The sequence below is a fragment of the Aspergillus caelatus genome (assembly GCF_009193585.1).
Source record: "Aspergillus caelatus strain CBS 763.97 unplaced genomic scaffold BDV27scaffold_435, whole genome shotgun sequence".
NCBI lineage: Eukaryota > Fungi > Ascomycota > Eurotiomycetes > Eurotiales > Aspergillaceae > Aspergillus > Aspergillus caelatus.
This window is the reverse complement of record NW_022475698.1, coordinates 608-17,670: the sequence shown is the minus strand read 5'-3', so window position 1 is coordinate 17,670 and position 17,063 is coordinate 608. Positions and strand designations below refer to the sequence as shown.

At 43.3% G+C, this 17,063-nt stretch overlaps 3 protein-coding genes across 3 annotated transcripts; all 3 read right to left on the bottom strand.

The window, feature by feature from the left end:
• Positions 1 to 2,164: 2,164 nt before the first annotated feature.
• Positions 2,165 to 2,867, bottom strand: BDV27DRAFT_139135 (CVNH domain-containing protein). Its single transcript, XM_032069384.1, has 2 exons — positions 2,672 to 2,867; positions 2,165 to 2,619 (listed from the first exon to the last, which is right to left on the bottom strand). The coding sequence occupies exons 1-2, from the start codon at positions 2,805 to 2,807 to the stop codon at positions 2,420 to 2,422; spliced, it is 336 nt and encodes a 111-aa protein (XP_031920643.1). The 5' UTR covers positions 2,808 to 2,867; the 3' UTR covers positions 2,165 to 2,419.
• A 5,082-nt stretch (positions 2,868 to 7,949) lies between these two features.
• On the bottom strand, positions 7,950 to 8,386 carry BDV27DRAFT_164402 (uncharacterized protein; the record flags this gene model as incomplete). Its single annotated transcript, XM_032073685.1, has 3 exons — positions 7,950 to 7,998; positions 8,088 to 8,161; positions 8,273 to 8,386. 3 exons carry the CDS (start codon positions 8,384 to 8,386, stop codon positions 7,950 to 7,952), a joined length of 237 nt encoding a protein of 78 aa, XP_031920642.1.
• Positions 8,387 to 15,506: 7,120 nt separating this feature from the next.
• On the bottom strand, positions 15,507 to 16,701 carry BDV27DRAFT_139132 (uncharacterized protein). The gene is made up of 5 exons (XM_032069383.1): positions 16,674 to 16,701; positions 16,510 to 16,613; positions 16,197 to 16,386; positions 15,860 to 16,103; positions 15,507 to 15,806 (listed from the first exon to the last, which is right to left on the bottom strand). The coding sequence occupies exons 2-5, from the start codon at positions 16,608 to 16,610 to the stop codon at positions 15,802 to 15,804; spliced, it is 540 nt and encodes a 179-aa protein (XP_031920641.1). The 5' UTR covers positions 16,611 to 16,613; positions 16,674 to 16,701; the 3' UTR covers positions 15,507 to 15,801.
• Between the last annotated feature and the right edge of the window lie 362 nt (positions 16,702 to 17,063).

Here is a 17,063-nt window from a genome sequence, read left to right as displayed (position 1 = left end):
ATAATCATCAGTAAAGGCAATCGCATATTTAGAGCTATCCTTGCCAACCGGCATTTCCATGTTATCAGAATGCACATATTCAAACATTCTTGAAGAATAAAGTCGGGGATAAATGTGACAGGAGTGCCTCTTCTAATGCTGCTTATCTGCTTATCTGCTATGTATGCTGGACACTACAGCGTTGCCTGCAGCTCCTGACTTGTCAGAGGGCGGTACGGAGTGCCGGACTGACAAAGGACTATCTATAAATCTCCCTGATTTAAATGGCCCAGCCGAGCGTACCATAGCTGTCCTAGTGTCTCCAGGTCCACTCCTATACTTATATCTTTCTCGAGCTTCGCTAGTGTGTTACTACTTCGGGATTCAGAGAGGGTCACCGCGTGTTGTGAACCAATAAATTCTAGAGAATACCCAGTAATTGTGTCGATATCTGAAGGTTCTCGATACATGGCTCTGTCCGTGGTGTTCCTTGCGAGATATATATGGACTTGAGATCTGTGACTCGCTTAGTAGTGAAGGATAAATAAGTCTTCTTTAATATACTGGATGCTTCCTACACTTTATTCCCTGCGTTGCAGAGAGATCCCTTGTGGGTGTGTTAGTACTGAGTAGTGGTCTCTCATAAGCTTTGGTATACTGATTAGGTTTATCGCGACCTGTGCAGCATACATAGTACACATTCTTGAGCACTACTGTCCGGTAAGGTTTCCCTCTCAAGCTGAGCTTCACCGTGCCTATCTTTCAGTCTTGACTGGATTCCCTGCCGTCTGTAGCATCTCACAATGCTGCCGGAGACTGGTAAAACATTCCCGGTCCCAGCAGGCGTGGCTAGTGGCAGCTGAGTCCACGATCCACTGTGGGTCTGGTGCTGGTATAAAGGGTTGTCACCCTCGCCCTTACAATATTGATCCTCTATCTCTTGGAAGTCGACGGGCCCTGCTGTTCTTCCCGCTGGCTTAGGGGATTACTGGATACGCTCGAACCACTCCTGTCTGCTTTGGTAGAGTAGTCTCTTATAGGTTTTAAGTGCAGATGTTTCTTCTAGTATCAAAATTGGTCATGACCTTTCCTTTTACAATACCTGCATTTCTGGGTGGACGTGACCACTGCGTTAATCGAGGCGGCCGACGCTCCTGCTAGTGAAGTTGCCGGATCCTTTCCTCGGAGAGTCCGCCTGGCATTAGCCAGGCGGTTTCCCACAGCCATGGGGTTTATATGACTTCTATCATTCTGAATGGCATCAACAATGGAAGCGTATTCAGATCCAATCTGGGTTTGAGCTGAAATCGCCTGCAGGGATAAGTTGGAGGAGGTTCTAATACTTCCAGTTAACTCTTCCTGGATGCAGGGCTGGATAGCATCCAGACCTGTTAGGTCCTGGTGGCATCAATGGCTTGTTGAAGCGCTACTGGTTGAACATATATTGAAAACATCATGTATTGTATATCTAGGGTCCATATCTTGATCGCTACCAGGTCTGGGTGATTGCAGCGAATTTAGCAACGTGATAAGATTAAGATCCTTTTATCCACATAGAGAAGGCTCCGAAATCAGGCCGAATCATCAGCATATCTTGGCCAGCACAGTCGCCATGCGCTATGGTGGACTTGGGTGCGGTATGCAGTGACTGGTGGCACTTAGGAGTACATCAAGGTGCTGAGGTTGATGCTCATCAATAAGGGCCTCTATGCCTGCCCTGGGTTTCATCATGTTCAGCTATACTAGACGAAGATTCAGTAATCTCATTGTGGTAAGGTAGGGCTAGGAAGGAGTGATTTAACACTTTGGTTTTCGAGTGGGATATTCTCCAGCACAGTCCAGGCACATTGGCCTTATTGCTCAGGAACAGTTACGGTATTCGTGTTAATGAGCACAGTAATCTGCATCTTACCTGTTCCTTGCAAGCCAACGCTAGATGGCCAAATTGCTAATAACAGCGGCATTTTTCCGTTCAATCTGGTATGGTTCCACACTCCCCAGTATCTCTGTCCCACTAGTAGTCCACTGCTAATGAGGCATTCTGCTACTTCCGGAGTTTTTAGCCGTATATCTAGTCAAGCTGATGTTGCTAGGGGCTGATCCTTCTTCTTCAGCTACACAGTAGCCTTATTTTAAAGCCCTTTGCTGCTAGGCTTGTTTTAATATCCTTCTTGTAGGAATACAGCCACCTCTTTTTCGTCAAATGAGAAATCTGTAATTGTAAAATCGTATTACTTGACTACGATTCAGCCTACCAGACAAGGAATAATAAACCAGCACGTGAATTATACAATCCCTGCATTTGCATTCAGGTATGGGGAAAAACCCCGCAAAACGGGGGAAAAAACCCATACCAGGATAGTATGGCATAAACGATACGAACAACTCAACAAAATGCCAAGGACACAAAGGAAAGAGAATGACTCTTAGTTGTCTGCCGCTACCTAGGTAGGAGTGTGCCATTCTCGTTTAAGACGCGATCGTGAAGAAATACACCTTGCCGTTCGCGGTATGTGTTATCATTCTTTAACAGCTGTGCTGTCAGTTTTATGGCTTCAACACCCTCATCATCACGTTCGCGAATAAGAGATTCGTCTTTTGACTTCTCGTAATAATGTGTAGACTTGTAGTCGAAATATCCTGGCGTCGTCAGCCCCAGCTAATTCTTACACAAGAATAGTACAGCATTTACCGTCATAGTCTCCAATAAGCTCATCAAGGTCTACTGTCCGATTCTTGTTCCATGTAACACCATCGTCCTTCAGGCAGTCACAGTGGAGAATACTGCCTGTTAGTCTCTCATTTCTGGTAGATGTGTCAAAATGCATGCTGAACAGAATGACAGTAATATAAATTAGGTTTTCTTCTTCTATGAAAGAGTAGAGAAGAGCTTATGAATTAAAGGTGCTTTGAATCCGTAACGAAGGTCTTATTTGTACCAAGAATTTGTATATCGTGGTAATAGTGCAAATATTCAATGCGTCATGTTGAAGTCATTGACATTGCATCAATGGAATATTGTCCGTCTAGTTATCTTTCATCTAGTTAGATTATAGCTTACCGCAAACGGCGCTGTACTAAGTGCTATCCGAATAAATATTACCGCTGAATAGAGTTTATACAATGAAGCTTGATTGAAACTTACGCGAAAATTCTGGAGAGCACTGACGTACTTCATTTATAATAGAGACATTGAGTACTTCCAATTGCGGTGTTCGAACCTGGTAACCACCCTGTGAGATTATATACATTTGGGCGCTGCTAGTTTCTGGGCTTGGCTCTGCAACCTGTATATTCTAGACTTTGTATCAGTTCGTTTCGTTATCATATGACTGATTAATATGCTTCCGTGAGTGGTAAGCGCTTTATTTGGACCAATCAATGGATTAAAACCCAGATAGGGTGGAACCATACAAACACCACTCCCTTCTCTATTCCGGCTACACTGCATGAAGTTAAGAATCTCAGCAGGATTCATTCTTGTGCTTGTGGTGGTATTACTTAGGCTTTGGCATATCGTAAATATTTCTCCGTCCCTGACGTCAATTCAGCTACACGATTTTAGAAGCCTAGAATTGGCACTACCCAATAGGTCTATTTTGGGAATGGGTTGAGAGACCCTTCATCATCCTGCAATGATCATCTATTGTCATATGTCTAGCTATGGAGATAGAGTGTTAATTGTAAGGCGCTACATTTCTCAAGCTCTCCATAATTTTTGAGCCCCTTCCGGTGAAATGGGGGAATAGATGTTTAACAAATAAAAGCTGCACCCGGTAAATCCCTGCCATTATCGCAGGCCTACATCTTAAACTCCGTGGCACTTTATGTGGAGCAGTCGCTGTATAAAGACTCCCATAAGTTGGCTGCAGGCTTTCTTCCTTTTTTGTCTTCATGGGAAGCATAAAAATAGTCCAGCTTATTATAACAGATATGGATATGTTACATAGCCAGCCACATACGTATACGTCAGAGGAAGTGATAAGCAATTTTCTTTTTTGGAAGACATGATACGATTAGCTAAATGACAGGCAGAGACAGCTCATAAAAGCAGTAAGGGTCTGTTGACTTCACCTGGCCTGACTAGAGTAGCTGAGGGGATGGGTTACAAGAGCATTTCCTGTAGCTACTGTAACAGAAGTAACACAATTACGGGGATTCATTTGTAGACTGTGTTCATGACGTCTACACCAGTAATTTCTGGCGGATGGCTGTTTGCGGCAGACACTGTTTGTAGTTGCAACTACATATTTCCATGGAATTCTGACATTACCGCCGAACTTGCTGTGGAATAAGGCTGACCATAGTCCAGTGATCACGTATACATACCCTCGTAATCTCTTGTCGATAAATTCAGCTTGATCCCAGAATAGGATTAGTGCAGAATGACACAGCTCTGTCGAGTTTGGGGTTTCAATTCCAATCGTTCTAGCCACTGCGTCGATATATCATGGGAATATATGTACCAAGAGTGGTGGTGGGCCGATTCGAAGCCAGCGCTTATGTACCTACTTGGTTTCTCTCCCTCTATATATTATTGGCTGTAATGAGCGTGGAACCATTCGGGTCATAACAACGACTGTATGATGCACTCCTTGAAATTATTATGGTTATGGGTTATGCGATGATGGCTATGAGTAAAAGGTCATGACATCAACATGTTGATAACCCGTCCGGGCATGCTCTATCTTCGGAATGTTGCAATAGGATACTCTGCTCCCCGAGGAGTTTCTTACCACTCTGTCCGTCGGAAGTGGCTCGGATGTCGCCATTTAGCGCTAACAGTGAGTTCACCATAGTTTACGGCCATGCGTTATCTAACAGTGTTAGTTTACCACAAGCAGAAATCGTTCTGTGACTTTCGGCGACCCGTGTGCGGAAGTACCACATTCAGTGGCTAACGTGGCTGGAATTGCGATAGGAAAGGTAGGACATCCAATAACGTCATTTAGCGAAATATGCTTACGGAGGAAGTCTTTCCTGGACAAACATATGTCGGTGTTAGGAATATTTCAAAGCCCTCAACGCCCAGTTGTCTATCCGCCCCAAGGCGGAGTAGCTGTAAAAGAACGCCAATACTGGACTTTAACAGTGAATTACAAACCCTCCCTATCAATGGCATTACAGTCAGCTGCGCCCCTTAATGCAATATCTATGATACAAGCCTTTCAAGCTAGGAAACAAGGGTCTGTTACCGGCCTTCTACGGTACTACCGTGATCGTTGCCCGGCTGTTCTCGGCGAACTTACTATCGAATCTGCCACGGAAACCGTGGAATTTGGCGAAGATGTCCGAGGACTTACTATTTCCTATCTTTCAGACAGAATTAGTTGCCCTATTTATTGTATAAAGATTTTTGTAGGTAGTCGTTCGATCTATTTTGGGCGTCAACACCCACAATGCTTTCATATCCAAGGGCAGCGAAAGGTCAGTCGTACCGTACCGCATGTTAAATTGTATTGAAGACATGACTTTCTAAACAAGTCGAATAAACTAGGGCACAAAATTTCTTCTCTAGAGATTTTTGAGCCGTACAAGTCATCTCACGTTTTCAATTACCCCTAAGGCAGTTTTACCATTTAAACGCGATTATATGCCACGTAGATATTCGCGACCGACCAAGAATTCAGGTTATGGTAAACCTGGGCTAATGTTTAAAATTAGGAGCCGTAGCTAGTCTCCCAATATACCATGCATTAGCAAGCGCTATGGTTTAGGAGCATGTAGATAACTTTGTCCCACCATAATTCTCCACTCTAATAGTATGGATAATAATCCTGACTAGGACCTAATTAACTTTATATGTTACATTTCTTTAAACATGTAGTCTTAGTGAGGCCATTAATTCCCTCCAGGCGGCCAAAAACAGCCTTCAGTTGGTTGGTTGGGCGCCTGCTCCAGAGTCTTGGCAGCCACTACAGGGCACATCACCTTTTAAATGCTATATGTTATGAGCCAGTGTCCGGTTGCCACTTAAGTGGCCGATTTGACTAGAAGAATTCGCTGAGGTTGGGAGTTGCAATTTCCCGGATAATGTGGTTTTGACGGACCGCACAGCAGAATAAAAGTTGGTCGAATTAAGAAACAAGTGCCAGCCTGCTACACAAGTCTTCCTTCCCCCGACGCACGTGTTTGTCTGTATTGAGCCACGCTTGTGGTGCCTTCCCTGTATAACATCGGTGCCTGCTTTTGCGTAATGTGAATGTCTGCTATCGTTGTCCCCTCATTAGTTCATCAAGGTCTCGCCTAGACTTAGCGCGAGAAGCCCAGTGTATAAAGCCGTAGGTTCTCTCCCTTAGTTGTAAAGGATGATATTCGCCATGTTACCGTTCTTAAGTGGCTATGCCCGACTCTTGGCCCAATATGGGCTACCTGATGATTCCTCGATGGAGGAGCTTAATGAGCTCGGTGAGAAGCATCTCACCGAGTTTGTGTCCGCCCTTCTCGCCCTCCAAGGCCGTGTCTCTCTCGCGCGTGCGGATGTCTCTGCGAGTTTCACGCAGCACTTACATGTTGTGTTGATGCTGTGCGATAATCTGCTCGATAAGCTATCATCGGATGATCTATAAGTTTGTCTTTCTGTGTCTCCTTGTGTAATGCTGTCTATCCACCACTTTATTCGCTATTACTCTTTACTCAATCTCATTGTTTCCTGCCCAAGCATCCCTTCTTCTCTATTTGCCTCCCATCACTGTTCGTCAGACTTTTCTGTCAGCTCATCCGGCAGTGCCGGGTGGTTGGAGGAGAAGTACTGTTTGCAGCATTCCATCTCTCTGGCTTCCTCAGGCTTGGTTACCGGTGTTGTTTCTTCAGTCGCCCAGTAGGTAGAGCCTCACCCTTTGCCACGTGTTCAAGCCAGTTATCCAATGCACCCATCTCTTTGAAGTTCTTGGCTGATTCCCAATATGCATCCTGATACCCGAGTCATTGATAAGGAACTCACTTCCGTAGCCGCGGCCTACCGGTCTTTCTCGTTTATTTAGATATCCTGGACAATATACTCCTTATTGTTATCGACTAGAACGTGTGGAGCTTGATAATCTGTTTGTTGTTGACTGGGGAAGGGATTCTCCCCTGCGGGACGCAAGAGGGATCCATGAAAGATATTGTAATACTTGGGGGAGCATTGAGTTACCTCTACCAGAATATACATGCAACCTTACATATATTTCGCCAACAATCACTATGCTACTTTAATAATGTACAGTAAAGAACTCGGGAGAAGAGCTTGATGGAGGTCTTCGGTATAGGAGGACTGCAATGTAGGCGTATCAACTATACGCCAACCATCATATAGATCAAAGGAGCTTATAGAACGACGATGTTGGAGGCAGCTATAGTCTCCCTGATAGCGGCATTAGCGGTGCTAAGGATGTCCCACAGTGTATTCTGCTCCTGCAAGGATTATTACCGAAGGATTTCGGAACCTAGTCCTCAAAAATAAGGGTGATTGGGGGTCCATAAGGGTGCTGCCGCAGCCTAGCCATAAATGGCTTTGTTCCCGTTCAGTGTTGTAGATAAAGATAAGCAGAAAATCTTATTACAGTACTGTACTTAGAGATGTATAGTATATCAACCCCAAAACGGGCTTTCTTTTTATTTTTTTCCTGTTTTTTTTTTTTTTTTTTGCTGTTGCTATTTAAGCAAGTTTATAATAATTTTCCAGTTTTTTGGCCCCTTTTTGCTGATTCAATTCTTTATAGAATTATTTTTGCCCCACTCTTTTGAGCCCAAAGCGTTGTAGCAGAAAAGCAAACTGTAACAAAATATTTGTACAAGCTTCCTTGTTTCAACAAGCACAGTATTATTGAGTATCCTACTCCCAGCACCAGACCTTTTGATAACACTTGGGGGGCCGAATCTCATGCGATCCCCTTGGATAATAATCATAATCAAATTTGTCGCCACATTTCCTAGTGATAAATAGTATAAATAGAGTGCAACATTAAAAAACTGATAGTAGTGCAGGCTTACCAAAGTGCACAGTTATTGGAATTCTGGAAATTGTCGAAATAGCCTCTGAAGAAGGTAGGTGGTATTAGTATATAAAACTGACCCTAGTTCGAAATCCAAAGGGGGTAAAGCTCTTTTTAACTGTTAATACATACGGGACCCGTAAGTCGAACCACTTTCCCGTACCAACAACATCTGCAATGTACTCCCCGTTTGAAGTATACGCAATCTAATGCCAGAATGTCAGCTACTACAATTTCTATAAATACAATTAGGTTTTAGGGAAAAGTAGTAACAGTAGGTTCAGTCCAGTGGTAGGTAGCAGATGTGATTAACATACATGTGCATACTGCTCAACAGGCTGAACAGGCACAAATGGCTCAAACGGGGAGGCGGCGATGGCAGAGGTATGGAGTAGAGTGGCAGCTGCCAGCATGGACTTGGTGAAATGCATTATTATATCGAATCTAGGGGATTCGCTAGTATATTAGACACTATAATAAAGATGATGATGGTGGGTGCTGGCGATGATTACGCCTTGACAGGCGGATTTTTAAGTCTTTTAAGTCCCAACTTCAGAAATACTTCCAGGTAGAAAGTCATGATTCTATGATGAACGATGAAATCATGATCTGGGCGAAAGAAGTTCAATTTCCGCTTGCAACATTACAGTTCCCTCTTAGCTTCGTTGAGATCATACATGCTGAGATGGCAGCTATGAAGTCGCGTTCTCTTACGGTCTAGACTAGTAAGCCGTGCTTGTTATTCATCCACCATTTTAATACGTCAATGACAGGAGAGGCTGAAATGGCGACCTTCGGATACTCCAAGTTACGAAGTTCTCGGCCTGGGAACCACCTAGTAGCCATGGAAGGGATACATGGAGAAATGTTTGACAGCTGTCAGCAAATGGTGAAAGATTTCATGAGTGGCAAGGTCATACTCTAAACCCGTTCAAGTGGACAGAAAAGTATACCTGACAATATATGATATTAGCCTAACTTTGTTGCTGCGATCTCAGGGGAAAGAAGGGCAGGATGAGGCTGCATCAGCTACGCGTACATAGCCTACTGAGGACCGAATGCCATTCGATAGCTATTCGATTCTATCGACTATCTCAATCACTATCGGGCTCTTGATTCTTATCACTATCGCTGCTAACTAATGGATAAAGCCTTCAGGGGTTGGGGACGCTGATCAGCCAAGGGGCTAGCGATCACGTGGTCCGATATGGATTCGTATCATTTGTATTCGCGGGATACACGGATATCGCAAACTAGAAGCTAATTTCATTAAGTCGTAAAAGGTCTGTGGGATGATCCCATTACAGATGAACCGTTCAATGTGATTATTTTAGGGTTCCGCAGCCTTCCGGAACCTTAGATAGTTATAAAAAATCATCATCGATCCTGTGAGGTTACATTCTGGACATAAAGTGTCTATTTCTGCATCTGGTATAAGTTAGGAACTGACATTGGTAGACATTCAGTCCCACTGGGGGGTAGTGACATAACCAGACAGAACCTCTCCACCATCATATTCCTCTTGGCAGCCAGTACTAGCTAGGAATCGTAGCCTGTGAAATTAATTTCAGAATGACGACGTTCCCAGCATTGTTTTCGATGTACCATGAGCTCCTGCCTCAGATGGTCTTCGTTAATGTATTCCTCAAACGCATGAATATACCAGCACCCAATCTCGTCGCCGCGTACACTTTAAGTCTATTACCAGTAGTAGGAATGGAAAGAATATCCTGAGCAAACCTTGTAGGTACTGGAAATTTATATTTTATATAGGGCCTTTAGCTCCCTCGTTTTGATAACTGTGATTCTTAATAGTGGCTCTGGTAATTAACGTATTTCTCGTGTCATCCGGCCACCCTACGCGTTTTGTACGCGCCTCAAATTTTAGAGCAATTCAAGAACCAGCCATACTACCAAAAATGCCTAAATCATCAAAATCTCTAGTGGAACAAGAAGGCAGGATCCTGCTGGCTATATCAGCTATTAAAACCCAAAAATTCGACAGTGTTCGGAAGGCTGCTGAAGCTTATAATGTGCCTCGTTCTACATTGACTGATCGCTTAAAGGGAAGCATTTTTAAGCCTCAAGTGCGCTCAGAGAACCATACATTGACTATCTCTGAAGAAGAATCGCTTGTGAAGTGGATTATGTCCCTAGATTGACGTGGAGCAAGTCCTCGGCCTGCTCATGTACAAGAAATAGCAAATCTTCTGATTGCTAAGCGTGATCCTACTGTTACTCCTACTACTGTTAGCAAAAACTGGGTTTCAACCTTTATTAGGCGCAGGCCTAGGCTAGAAACACGCTTTATACGCAGATATAACTATCAGCGTGCTAAAGCTGAAGATCCTAAGGTTCTGCGTGCCTAGTTCCAGCAGGTAAATGAGGTTATTCAACAATATGGTATTACATCGAGTGATATCTATAATTTTGATGAAACAGGATTTACAATGAATCCAGTAGCTAATGCTAAGGTATTTACTAGGTCTGATACGCAAGGAAAACCTGTTTTTGTAGAGCCAGGGGATCGGGAATGGGGTACCTCCATAGAATGTATAAGTTCTAACGGATGGGCTCTACCTCCTTGTATTGTTTTCAAAGGCAAAGTGCATATGGAGGCCTAATACAAGAATCAAAATGTCTCATCTAATTGGAGAATTAAAATAAGTCCTACTGGTTGGACAAGCAATGAAATTGGCCTATGCTGGCTACAGAATCATTTTATACCTACTACTACAGGCTGATCTGTGGGACGATGTCATCTACTTGTTCTTGATGGCCATGATAGCCATTTTACGCCTCAACTTGATCAGATTTGCTCGGAGAATGATATTATACCAATCTGCATGCCTGCTCACGCTTCTCATAAGCTTCAACCGCTTGATGTTACCTGCTTCTCACCTCTAAAAAAGGCGTACGGAAAATCAGTTGGATCTAAAATGCGCTGTGGAATCAATCATATTGATAAAGATGATTTTGTTATCAGCCTATTCCCAACGCCCGCACGCAGGCCTTTACTAGCAGCAATATCTATAGCGCTTTTCGAGCAATTGGATTAGTTCCCTTTAATCCTAAGCAGGTTCTTGCTCAAATTACTGTGCAGCTTAAAACTCCTATACCTCCAGGCAGCAGACCAAGCAAGGCAGCTCAGCGCCTAAAACACCTTATACAGTGAAACAGCTAAATAAATCAGAATTGAGGTTAAAAAAGCTATTAAGAAACCGATCTAGAAGTCCTGGTTCACCTGTCAAACTGAATTTAAATCAGATGTTAAAAGGTGCTGAACAGGCTCTAGCTGAGGTAACTATCCTGAAGCATCAAATTGAGCAATATCAGGCTTCTTATGAAAAGCAGCTTAAAAAGCAAAAGCGCTCTAAAACTCAACTTCAAATAGAATCAAGTATATCAGTTCAGGAAGCAAGGGCTCTTATAGAAAGCAGAAAACATGCAGATAAAGCCATACAGGCAGATAGGACTTCACCTGCTGAATCGGCTCCTAGACGCGCCCCACCGAGGTGTCCTGGTTGCAATGTAAAGGGTCATAAGATTGCAAACTGCCCGAATCGATAGAACTTCTCATTATTCTGTAGATATGCAATTATATGGTGTTTTATATAGCTTCAATTTTAGAAGGGTGGCCCGGGTGGCCGGATAACCCGTGAAATACGTTAACTTAGACTACGATGAGTTTGTTAGTGATCTCTATATAATTGATAGAATCCTTGCACCATAAATCAAGCTGGAGTTCTTTTCTATAATAGACTGCGTCCGCCCTTCGCGCCCTCCAACGCCGTGCCTCCCTCGCCCGCGCGGATCTTCCCGCGGGTTTTATGGGGGACTTACATGTAGTGCTGATGAGATGCGATAATCTGCTCGATGAGCGATCATCAAGTGGTCTGTAGGTAAATCTGTCTTTCTGTGTCTCCTTGTGTAATGCCGTCTATCCACTGTTGTGTATCTGTCGTACGCCGACAAGCAACCGGCCAAGCAGGAAGAAGCCGAGATAATAGGCTTCCAAGCAGATTCAGGCTACGAACGCTAGACCATGCAGAAATAAACATACCTTTATGATCCTCCGTTCCTTCTTCCTGTCGTCGAAATGCGAGGATCTTTTGCAGTTTGTTTTGTGGCTACTTGAGAGTCCGAAGATGCCAATGTACTGCGCGTGAGGTGGGCGAGGCAAGTGACAAGGAAGAGTGGGAGGCAGAGATAGTGGCCTCATGAGTCTCTCGCGGAGAGCTTCAATATTAGGTGCGTTAAAAAGGTATGATCCTGACAAAACCTAGTATGTGGTATGGGGATTCAAGGGTTTTCCTCGGAGGTTGGGGGTATAATAGTTTCTATTTCGCTCTTTTACATTCTTTCCTGATCATTCATCGCTGATGTGCAGTGATCCTGACCTTAGTCTTGCGACGCCTAATTCCTCAGGTAAATGTTCTATATTCACATTACTTTCAAGCCCCCTGTTTTCCGCCTGAGAAATTTCTTCAAATTCTGGGACCTGACTTCCTCTTCTTCAACCCCCTCTTCTCTGCATCCGCCAACGACAGCCAAACTCTTATCTTCAATATCGATTTTTCATCTCAAGTCGAACTAAGGCTGTCTTCTGTATGTATTCCTCCTGGCTTCACCAGTTTCGAAGCAACTCTGGGCGAATATGTGGCGGGCCGGGCGCGTTTTGTGTTACTGACTTGGTGTTTCTTAGCGTTCTTTGCGAAAATGTCTGCTCCATTGAACTCAGCCCATCCGGGTGTCCTCGTGTCCGGTATACTGCTCCGTGTGTCCTACGTTGAAGTCATTCCTAATTTTCAAGATTCTATCGAGAAATTTATTCTTAAAGCCGAGGCCACTCTTACTGAGGCCATTAATTCCCTCCAGGCGGCCAAAAACAGCCTTCGGTTGATCGGTCCTCTCTCGGGAATGCTAGATACCCGCCTTTCCGCTTAAGAGAGATACAGTGGTTTGGTAATAGGTTATAGACAGTTCGAAAGCTCTGCAGAGATCAGCCGTGGGGCTATGGAGTCTCTTACGTCTGCTGTTAGTCTGATGTCCAGCCGTTAATTGGAGCAAGGCCGAGGACGGGAACCCTCTTCGGGTTCCCTAGGCCCCCATTTCTTCTTTTCTTAAATCCTGTACTTAGCTGATTCCTCTAATGTTGAGATGTTCTGCTGCTCTTCCATAATAGCTTACTATCCGTAGCTTAGCTGGGAATGTTTTCGGCTGTTCTTGACTAACAGCATTAAGTTTCTGCTGACCTCACCTGGTTACTCGAATGAACTAAGATTACCACTTCAACTCGACCTTCAATATGGTCATCGGTAGTGTCCTACCTTGCCTTGCTTTAGCTCTGGTATTGTATGATTTCCCAACGGGTAGGTCAATCTCCGGGGTTCTTGAGTGTTTCATGGTGTTTTTATCCTCCGTGCTGGCTGGTAAGAGGGACTCTCTTCTTAGTTACCTCTACTATCCTTGAAAACAATTTCTTTTTGGATAGCCCGAGTTGCGGGTTTAACCGCGAGTAGTCTCTCTTGTTCAATGATTGGACTCCAATTGCTAGCCATCCCTGCCTTGCAGACTCTGGATAGGACATATCGAGACTATCATATCTATGAATGCTCACGTTCTGTTTCTATTAACTATATAAGTTTTGTATAAAGAGCTTAAATCTATATTCAGAAACTATTATTGTCTCAATATAACCAGAGAATCCATCACAGAAGAGCTCGAGTATGCTGCAGAACTCGATATTTTGAATTGGATAACTTACAAGGTTAAGCCATACAAAAGTCATAAATATCTAGGGAAGCGTAATCGTACAAAAGCTTAAAATCTACCAAGGGCCCTATACTAGACCTATTTAGTTATTCATTAATTAGCATCGTGCATCAACAATATAACGACCGTGCGGTAAGTCTCATGTATCTTACTTATACCACTGCGTGGTTTCCATATTGTATATCTTCCACAAAGAAAGTCTTTACTACCTGTCTTAGAAAGGTAATCCATGGAATCGTCAAGAATAATGGTAATAATAACCCCACGCATGAACAAGCTGTCCGAGCTTCATGTTCTTTGCCTAAATTCGAGTCAGCTTGTTAGGGCAAGAGGCCAGGTTCCTTACTAGGAGGCCTAGTAGCTCAGAGGCCATTATCGTATCATCTTCCATTCAGTTGTGTTGTCTATTGATAAGAGACCCCTCAGAAACAGTTTAAGCGCGATCAAAATCTATTCAGAGTACTCTTTCTGTTCCTTGTTAAACTACTATATTCCGAGAATATAGGTCGCCATGGCAAACTCCAGTGTTGTAGATTTTATAAATAATTTCCAGAAGAGCAGCAGCGCGGTCTTCTGTATATATAGCAAAATCTATTTACTTTATATTTGGAATGAATTCCAGCAGAATAGCATTTGGACCAAGTTTGTCCTTCAGGAAACGATATAAATAAGGCCGCTATTAAATAAGGTCTATTTACACGATTACTCTGTAGAAATCCGGAACAACCCCTTCCTGGTATAATCCTTACTCTTTCAAACAAGTATATGCGGTACCTTTATAGATGAATAGGTCAATTTCTCTGTAATTAGAATACCACAGATGCTTCTCTATAGTATTATACTGAATTTGTTAAGGACAGGTTTGATAAGTATTGTGGTAAGGTTTCGGAGTATATATTCGAGCTTTCTAAGATATAGTCGTCCTTGCAGGGATACTTAAAAAACACTAGATATTTCGAATTCCTTTTCACAACTGATGAAAGCAAAATCGTTTAAATCCAGCCTCATTGTTGATGATGATGATAGCGTTCGTCGAGTTCGAGGAGGCGGAACCACTGGAGTAGGAAGAGCTCTGGCCCCCAGTTAGAGTGGCACGGGTTCCCCGCTGGGCCCGACCCGAACCCGCCCCAACCCGGTCTGGGTACGGGGAACCCGAGCGGGTTTTTCTTGGCATTACAATACCGATTTTCTAGATTTTTTCTAGATTTTTATATAGATATACTATATCTATATATATATATATATTTAATATCAATTCTATATATATAGAATTGTTAGAGATATAGAGCTTAAACAGTTTTTATACTAGGCTTATTTAGGTAAGATCTGTGATTAATAAGCGACACCTTATCTAATTAGGTTTAGCCTAGACTTGGCGGGAAACCCGCGGGTCGGGGAAGCCTAAACCTAGCGGGTTTTGGGTCGGGTGCGGGGAGACCTATCCAAAACCCGACCCGCGTGCAACTCTATGCCTGGGCAGGCCTGGTTCTTGGAATTGTGCGTTGCTTTATTATATCCAGTCACGTATTGCGCTATCACTGCTAAATTTAAACTATTGTAAATATGTTCATATTCTGTTTAATAAGCAAAAGTGTTATACTCTAGTATATTACTATGGTAGGTATAAAATATCGAATATATATTGCTACAAAACTACTTCTCTAAGTGCGATGAGTTTCTCTGTTCACTAGTGATTCAGTAAACAGTTAATATAGTCAGTTGATCGAGAAGATATTAGGGAAGTAGGGTTAGTTCCCCACTGTTACTCTCTAGAGATTTTTTGGTCAAGTGTATATTTGGTGGATATGACATATTGTAGAATAAAAATAAAACATAGGCTTTACCTATGGGCCATATCCCTTGGTCTAAACCAGTATCTCTTACCAGTACAAGAATAGGAAGCGCCGCCATAGTACTGAATATAGAAAATACTCCGCTACTATATCAGCATCTCTGATCACTGAGGCGCAATATGACACTTACGCCCAGCAAATTGAAACCCGTACAAATAGCATTCACGGATAACACTCTGCTGTCTGACCTTCCCACAGTACTGGTATCTCTATACCTCCTACACTAGACAACAGTTAGCTATGCTTGCTAACTAGAGATATAGGGAGGCAATATACAGTTATCTAACATGTCGGTATCCCCCATCGGTTCGGAGTCTGAGTCAGAGCATGCTTCAGGGAAGAGATCTCTCTCTTTCAGGTACTGGACGGCCTGTCGACAAGCCTCGCTGCGTATTTCGTGGGAGGACTTACCATCCTCCGAGTTGATGGCGATAGTTCCAGTGGAAAAAGCTGGGCTAGCCTTGACAAGTTTGCCATTGTAAGGAGCAAGAATAGCTTTTAACCAGATCTCAGCATCGAGCTATAGTTTTCAGTATTGTCTTATTATCAGTCACACTGACTATAAGCTATTAAGGGTTCTGTGCAGGGATACAGGCAGAAATACGATATATACCTTTTCCTTCAAGGATTCAGGAATATAGGCAACAGCACAGAGAGTTTCATCGTCACAAGAGAAGACCATCTTGCCGATATGTCTAGAGCCACCCGTGCGCTCCTCTTGATCAGGGTCTGGCTCAGTGTTCATAGCCTCAACGGACTTGATTATAAGATTAAGATCGCCCCCGGGCTCATCAACAGTGGTGCTAGATAGTATAAATGTGTCAGCCAAGAATGGTCTCCCAATATATACACTCAAAATTCTATATATCGGATATCTTGGAAATAGATACTAGATATAGTAGCTGTCAGACGGACAAAGCACCTACCAAAAGAAAAGCATACCACCCATACATGTAGCGCCGTCGATCTCAACACCACGTTTTCCGCCTTCGTGGATGACTTTCTTAAGTTTTATTGTGTCCACCATTGTCTAAGTATGAATGTCAGGTGAAATAATTCACTCAGCAATTGATACTATATTATATATTACCAAAAATAAAGTAGGTAGGAGAGAGCAGGGGAGGTACAGCCAGGTTGAAAGCAGAGATGTACAAATCTTTATCCATGTCAGAGTGACAAGCGCCTATTTATTAATCATTGACTCTCAGCAGGCAATCTAATAGACCCTCGGTCTCTGCTGTACAAAGATCCCATGGTTCCCAGCCAATTATAACCGCTCTGTTGATTCTTCTAGAAAGTTCAGCTAAGTGGGATGTGTTCAGCCGCAGCTGAACTGCGGAGCTAATATAATTGATTGAGAGGGCAAGGCCAAACGCAACAAGAGTAGATGAGGGTGGCTGAGGCTAGTTTTTAAAGTTCACCACGTAACCAATTACAGTCGGTTATCACCTGACGCCGGTCCCACCTGCCACCCGATTTC

What these genes read in the sequence shown, in the direction of transcription:
- BDV27DRAFT_139135 (XM_032069384.1), bottom strand. Translation starts at nt 2,807, where the DNA reads ATGCATTTTGACACATCTACCAGAAATGAGAGACTAACAGGCAGTATT. An exon ending in GCTTATTGGAGACTATGACG is followed by an intron (nt 2,620 to 2,671) that starts GTAAATGCTGTA and finishes TGACGACGCCAG; the next exon opens with GATATTTCGACTACAAGTCT.
- BDV27DRAFT_139132 (XM_032069383.1), bottom strand. Translation starts at nt 16,610, where the DNA reads ATGGTGGACACAATAAAACTTAAGAAAGTCATCCACGAAGGCGGAAAA. An exon ending in GGTGGTATGCTTTTCTTTTG is followed by an intron (nt 16,387 to 16,509) that starts GTAGGTGCTTTG and finishes TATACTATCTAG; the next exon opens with CACCACTGTTGATGAGCCCG. An exon ending in CTGAATCCTTGAAGGAAAAG is followed by an intron (nt 16,104 to 16,196) that starts GTATATATCGTA and finishes TGAAAACTATAG; the next exon opens with CTCGATGCTGAGATCTGGTT.